At 37.3% G+C, this 7,216-nt stretch overlaps 1 protein-coding gene and 1 long non-coding RNA gene across 2 annotated transcripts; both read left to right on the forward strand.

The window, feature by feature from the left end:
- The first annotated feature begins 219 nt into the window (after positions 1-219).
- On the forward strand, positions 220-1,839 carry LOC118813684. The gene is made up of 2 exons (XR_005007670.1): positions 220-312; positions 934-1,839. It is a non-coding gene; the product is annotated as an uncharacterized LOC118813684 (long non-coding RNA).
- Positions 1,840-2,266: 427 nt separating this feature from the next.
- Positions 2,267-6,785, forward strand: LOC118813683. The gene is made up of 5 exons (XM_036579142.1): positions 2,267-3,270; positions 3,468-3,518; positions 4,330-4,422; positions 4,571-4,663; positions 6,322-6,785. Exons 1-5 carry the CDS (start codon positions 2,373-2,375, stop codon positions 6,528-6,530), a joined length of 1,344 nt encoding a protein of 447 aa, XP_036435035.1. The 5' UTR covers positions 2,267-2,372; the 3' UTR covers positions 6,531-6,785.
- The last annotated feature ends 431 nt before the right edge of the window (positions 6,786-7,216 follow it).

A 7,216-nucleotide genomic window follows, 5' to 3' on the forward strand; every position in this document is an offset into this window, starting at 1 on the left:
TAATCCCATTATGGGTGTAATATGAATTTTTGATTCATGTTAAGATTGATGTCATTTACACACTCTTTTCTATAACGTTGTATCTCTCTGTCTGGTTAACTTGAAGCAGCAGACACTGATAAAACATGGTGTGAAATTCTGTAGTGCCTTTTAAATAATGATATACTTGTGTTTGAGATGTATTGAAATGTTTAACTGTGGTATTTGAAACTCCTGTAGCCTGAATATGAGGACGCTGCTAACGTGATGACCGTAGTTGAATCAAGCCACTCAGCTTCAGGTCCTGTGACCAATGCTCGAACTTCCTTAAAGGTATTTAAAAGTGTTTTCATATTCTGACATCAGTTTTTTTGGTGTCAGCTTAATAAGCAATACCCACTAAATTATTACATATCGTTAATAATATTTGTATTGTTTTCGTAATGGTGGAATACAGCATGCTGTAGTTAAATACTGGAAAAAAATTAGAAGCAATTTCTTCTGTTTTATTTTTCTGACCTTAACCTCTCTTTTAAGGGTCTGTATGAACTCTCAGAAAAATAAAAAGCATTCTGTTAGGCCTGACTCTTTTTGTATCACACAATTAAATGTCTAATGGATCAATAATCTGGCAGTATTACTCAACAAATATAAATTTTAAATATCAGATTTTCCACAATACGTTGACTGTTAAATTGGCGTTACCCATTACTCCACGTTTATTCTGATTTAGAGGTTGAAACATGGTGAAATTGAATATCCTTGCGTTATAATTAAAACTGCTTTAAAATAAGCACATTATAGTTTTAAAATAATATTCTTTTGATTATTGCAATGGATTCTATTTCTTGCATTTATTCATTTTGGTGTAAATCTTCTGTTTATTTTCTAGGATTATTAGTTGAACAATAAGTATCGAGTGCCTTAAATGAATTACAGTATTGTTTTTCTTAGATACAAGAGAAGACTTCTGATTATTCAGATGACCTTTTTGACTCCACTGATGATAATTACAACTCCAGTAAAAGCAGTATGGACAATAGTCATGCAGGTGCTGACAAGGTCAGAAAATTGGAACACACATGGGCTGGGAACACACTAAGAAAACGACAAAGCAGTCAAGTAAGTCTTAAATTTCTCATTTCATATTTTACATTTCATCAGACAGGATTATATATGGTTCAGGATTTCATTAGTTAAATTGTCACTGTTTTTTAAGTTCAGAGGGAAGAGTCCTGATAACTTGGATGAGTGTATTGACACCAATGAGGAGCTGTCTGATCACAGTGAAGGGAGTGAGGAAGAATATATTCCAGATACCTCAGAAGATAGTTCAGACAGTAGCACAATTTTTCCATCGTCAAAGTGCAAAAGAAGGCCCCTTGCTTGTCCACTTCAGAGCACTAGTACAAGCCCAAACCCACTTTGTCAGAACATTATCAGCAGCTCTACCTCTCAGATTCAGAGCAGCAGCGGAAACGGTGAACTTCATAGCAGTAGTGACACTCAGAACTCTCGCAGCTGTGATAAAACACTTACTCCAGACAGCACATCATTTGTTGACCAAGAAAGCACAAGTCACTCAGTGATTATTCCTGCTGTAAGCAAAAAGAATGATGGTGGGAGAGTGTATGACAAAAAACAGCACTGCTTGTTCTGTGGCTTAGCTTTTTCCAAACTTGCAAGACACCTGGAGCGTAAACATTCCAAAGAGGTGGAGGTAGCGAAGGCACTAAGTCATCCAAAGGGATCCAAAAAAAGGAGAATGCAGTTAGAGTATCTGCGTAACAAAGGTAATTTTGAGCACAATTCTGTTGTATTGAAAACAGGCAAAGGAAAACTAGTTCCTCGCAAGTTACCCAAAAAACTCTCAGATGGTGAAGAGTTTATTCCTTGTGTTCACTGTCAGGGATTGTTTTTAAAGAAAACATTGTGGCGACATGTTAAAGTCTGCAAATTCAAGCCTGGTGACTCCACACCTAAACCTGGAAAAACCCGTGTCCAGGCTCTGTGCTCTTTCGCGACACCTCCCCCACCAGGTGTAACTGATGGTGTTTGGAAGCTTATAAGTGCCATGAATCAAGATAGAGTGGCTCTTGCAGTCCGGAATGACCAGTGTATAATTGATTTTGGAAAGCATCTGTATAATAAGTATGGATCGCAGGTTAAAATGCACGAATACATCCGTCAGAAGATGAGAGAGCTTGGAAGACTCCAAATATGCACACAAGAGGTCACACCCCTTAAGTGTATTAAAAGATCTTATCCGTCCTGAAAACTTCATGCATACAGTCACTGCAGTTAAGCAGACAGCTGGTTACAACAAAGACACAAATAAATATGAATCAGCAAGTGTAGCTGTGAAACTTGGGCATAGCCTGAACAGAATTGCTATGCTTGTTGAAAGCAATGCCACCATAGAAGGAGACAAAGCAACAGCAAAAGAGGCCAGCAGCTTCCAGAAAATCTATAGCTCCAGATGGCATGAGTATATTTCAGCCACAGCTCGGCGAACACTGGAGGAAGCCAAATGGAACTCTCCTCAGTTGCTTCCATTCACCGAAGATGTTAAACGTCTTCACTTGTATCTTGATGAGCAAGAGCACCATTACCGTAAAATGCTGTCAGCGGAGCCTTCATCTCAGCACTGGTCACAATTAGCAAAGGTCACACTGACGCAAATGATGCTGTTTAATCGGAGACGTGAAGGAGAAGTTTCTCACATGCCCTTGTCTGCATACACTTCCAGAGATGCATCAGATCCTCATCCAGATGTTTGCCTGGCCCTCTCAGAATTGGAAAAGAAGCTCTGTCAACACTTCAAACGAATAGAGATCAGAGGCAAAAGAGGCAGGAAGGTTGCTGTTCTTGTAACTCCAACAATGCAAGAATCACTTGACGTGCTCGTAAAGAATCGAAGTAAATGTGGAGTACTTCAGGAAAATATCTACCTCTTTGCACGCCCTTTTGCAATGACCTGCTTTCGAGGCTCGGACTGTATCCGGGATTTTGCAAAGGCTTCTGGTGTGAAAAATCCCAGCACACTCACCTCTACAAAGTTAAGAAAACAGATTGGAACCCTCTCGGAAGTGTTAAACCTCAGCAACACAGAGCTGGATCAGTTGGCTGATTTTCTAGGCCATGACATTCGTGTGCATCGTCAGTTTTACCGCTTACCTGAGGGCACCCTCCAACTGGCTAAACTGAGCAAAATTCTCCTAGCATTTGAGAAGGGTCGCTTGACAGAATTCAAGGGGAGGAATCTTGATGAAATCAACATTGATCCTGATGGTACAATACACCACACAATTAGTCGTTCTTACAACACACAGTGATTTTATGATTTTTTGTTGCCATACAGAGTTTCAGAACACTGAGTGTAAAATAATTTGTGATATCTTTTGAATCGAACACATGCTATAACTTGCATACCTCAGAGTATGGTTATTACAACTTTTTTTATTTGTACGCTCTTTTTCTGCCTTTAGAGCAAGTTACAGTGGACAGTGAATTGGAAGAGCCTGAAAGCAGTACGACCGGTAAGTGGTTAACATACCCCAATCTTTTTTTTTCTTTAATATTATCCTCAGAATTAAGGTAGTAAATGTTTATGACTTTCTGTACAGTTCTGGATTTATTGCATTCCAAGGTCCTCAGTACTTTTGCCTGACAGATCTTGACCCTGAATTTAGTAATCTTGTTTTTAAGCTAATTTATACATTTGATCTAAAACTACTCGTCAGAAAAATTTGTGAATGTACTTACATAGAAGGGCTATTTTAAAATGCATTTGTTACAGGATTTTTCTGATTGACCAAAAATGCAGCAAATTCATGATGAAGTGCATACAGTCAGTGTATTTATGTATATTTCAAAATGCACATTTTTACACTTTTTACAGGACATGGGGTATATTACAGCGTATCTGTATTGTGCGGTATATGTGTGTTATGTAAATGCTGTAATAGAGCAGTAGTATTTCATCAGCATAAGTGAGGTAAAGCTTCACGTTAGTGAATATGCCAAAGATAGCAGTTTAGGAGAGTTTAGAAACTTCATTCAGGTATTTCTGGACTGAATTCTACAGTACTGTTTGCCTAATGACAGGGGGAGAAATAAGTAATGTGTGTGGTGTCTGTTCTGTTGTTTTGATAAACAGAATGGTCATGGGAGTTCTCTTGGTCTGCTAATTTTAGTGTTTTCCTTGCTGTAACACACCAACTTCTACTCAGTATTAGTTGAATCAAATGTATTACAACAGCAAACAAGAAAAATGACGGGGCAGGAGCATTACAGGAGCAGGATATGGCAGAATGATGCTAGGTGTTTACATTTACATGGCTTTATCAGAGTGTGATGCACCCATGTCATTGCCACAAGACAATGCAGGGCAATTTGACGAGGAGGCAGACCAAGTGCTGAGGTCAAACAAAAAAGTGAGAGGTAAGGTCATTAACCAAAGATTTTAAACTTTTATATTTGTTTACATATGTGATGAATTGGACTTATCAGGTATATTAGAATAGGGAAGGCAGGAAGGAAAATATAATGCCAAAAATTTATTAATCTTCTCTTCCTTTCTTATTTTCAGAGTGTGATGCAACTTTGTCCTTACCACAAGTCAGTGCAGGGCTAAATGACGGTGAGACAGGCCAATTGCTGAGGTCAATTAAAAGAAAGAGAGGTAAGGTCATTATCCAAAGATGATTCTTTAGCGTTTATGTTTGTACACAGAACGTGTACAGTCTGTCGGTTAGACCTATGCGTAATGATGGTTAACAGAGTTAATTTACCAAATCTGTTGTTTGTTTTTTTTTTTATTTATTTCATACAAACCACAGCAAGACAGTGATATTCCCACATGTGAACATGACTGAACAGTCAGGCAAACAACCTTAGGTAAAACAGCTTTAAAGATAAAGGTTGTGCAAGCGGCCTCAAATGGTAAAATTTTACGAATCTTAAACTTCAACTTAATTTTTTTATTTATTTTGTTTATTGTTATTAGTGTTATGCTTGTGAATACTTTTTTTTAAATAAAAAGATAAAGCAAAGAGTCTGAGACCACGTTAGAAATTTGGGATTTAGTCAAAATTATAAATGAACAAAAGATTTTTGAAAATTTTAAAACAAAGCAAAGCTATGACTAAGTAAAATGAAGAAGAAATATGCAAGGTTTGGCACTTTTTTTGGTCACTATTACAGTGTTAAGGTCTTTGTATAAAATGTCAGATTGTTTTGTAGTCTTATCTCTTGAAGCTTGTGTTCATATGACTCTCAGGTGCATTTGATCTACCCATCAGATGCTTTTACACAAACTTGTAGAGTCCATGCCAACTTGACAACACATGCCAACACATGCTGTCATTAAAGCAAATGGGGACATACTGTACAAAATACTTTTCACACAGTCATGCTGATAAAATTTTTAATTAAAAACTTGGCAATAAGTTACAAAACAATGCAAAATAGAAGCATTTTCACTAGTGGTATCAGACTTTTGGATTCTATTTTATACATATAAATTACAACCCTGATCCAGTTTAACTGTTTACTGCGGCTATATTCCACATACAGTCTCCTCTAAAAGTTTTGGAATGTAAAGGCCAATTCTTTTGTGTTTTTGCTCGGAAGATTAATATGAGATGATAGATCAGAATTTCATTTTTCATTCATAGATCAGCTTTTATTTTCTGATATTTACATCTAGATGTCAGAATATGGCAACTTTTGTTTGAACCCACCCATTTTTCCAGTTAGCAAACATATTAGAACATGTGACTAACAGGTGTTTCTTGCATTAACCGGACCTTTACCAAATTGAGCAGCATTTCACCTCCTGAAAAGGAGAACGAAGGGAGAAACCCCCCAAAAAATTAACAACTGAAAGAAGTTGTGGTAAAAAGCCTGGAAAAGCATCACAAAAGAAGAATGTAACAGTTTGGTGATGTCAGTGGGTCACCAGCTTGATGCAGTTACTGCAAGCAAGGGATACACAACAAAATATAAAGTGTTATCTGCTTTAATTTACTTTAAGACTCTGTTACTATACATTTGCTGACCTAAAAATTGGGTGGTCTGCCATCAAAGGTGCCCTGTTCTAAGTTGTTCAACACATCAAGATGTAAATATCAGAAAATAAAAGTTGAAATTCTAAACTGTCATCTCATTCATTTTTTGGTCATTTTTTAAAAATTCCTGTAAAATGACAGCAAACGCAATCGATTCTGAAATAAATTATGCCGTTTGTGCCAAATGCATGTTTGATTAAAGATCAAAGCTTTGATGACACTTTATGCATATGAAAATTTCTTTTGATTTGTTTGTTTTTTTATCTCTTAGGTCCCTGTAAGAGAACACCCTGGAGTGTTAATGAAATGCATGCTGTGGAGAACCACATGATGAGGTTCATTCAAAGCTGGAAAGTTCCAGGAAAAGCTGACTGTGTTCGCTGTATAGAAGCTGAACCACTGGCACTTAAAAACAGAGACTGGTTAGCTGTTAAGTTCTACGTAAAAAATCGCATCACAGCATTGCAGAGACAGGTGTAAGACTTGGTCAACACATACTGTATCTTGAATGGAGAATCTCCAGAGCTTTATTATTTAACTTAAATTGTTAATTTTGATGGTTTTCTTTGGTCTGGTTAATCTGGTCATGTGGACAAGGTTGTTCAAGGTAAAAGGTTTATTGCAAGATGCATATTTGTTAGAGTTGCTGCAGTATGTTCTTAACTTTTCTACATCTAATACCTATTCTGCTACTAATAAATACGTCTCTAAACTAATGCATCTATCTGGAATAGTAATTTTGTTTGCATTAAGAAGAAAAAAGCAGTGTTCCTTCTCAGCATGGAACTGGTCCTCACAAAGAATGAAAACGGGTCATGTGTGTAATGATGGTCCTCAGATATACTCAATACCTGAAATGTCCCCACAAGTGACCTCCAGGTCAGGTCAGAATCCATTATGGTGAGATATTTGAAATTTGAAGTGATATTATGATTCACAAGTGCATTTTGACAAAGCATGATTTTTTTCAAGTCTGTAGGACCTTTGGAAAGGGTGGTCCCCACAATGTGACAATTCCTCCAGGTGACCCCCACAATTCACAAAAACAAGTATAGGTGTGTGTGTGTGTGTGTGTGTCGAAAGATAGATTAAGCATGCATTGAGCAGAGCATTAGGGGGCAGAAGGCAACAGCAGCATCTGGCAGTGAGAGAAAACTTCAGGCTGA

Source organism: Colossoma macropomum, unplaced genomic scaffold (assembly GCF_904425465.1).
Source record: "Colossoma macropomum unplaced genomic scaffold, Colossoma_macropomum, whole genome shotgun sequence".
Classification (NCBI taxonomy): domain Eukaryota; kingdom Metazoa; phylum Chordata; class Actinopteri; order Characiformes; family Serrasalmidae; genus Colossoma; species Colossoma macropomum.

Excerpts from the sequence above, each read along its gene's own strand:
- LOC118813683 (XM_036579142.1), top strand. The coding sequence starts at position 2,373 with ATGCTTGTTGAAAGCAATGCCACCATAGAAGGAGACAAAGCAACAGCA. Across the intron at positions 3,271-3,467 it reads AATCAACATTGATCCTGATG|AGCAAGTTACAGTGGACAGT; the intron begins GTACAATACACC and ends TTCTGCCTTTAG. Across the intron at positions 4,423-4,570 it reads GTCAAACAAAAAAGTGAGAG|AGTGTGATGCAACTTTGTCC; the intron begins GTAAGGTCATTA and ends TCTTATTTTCAG.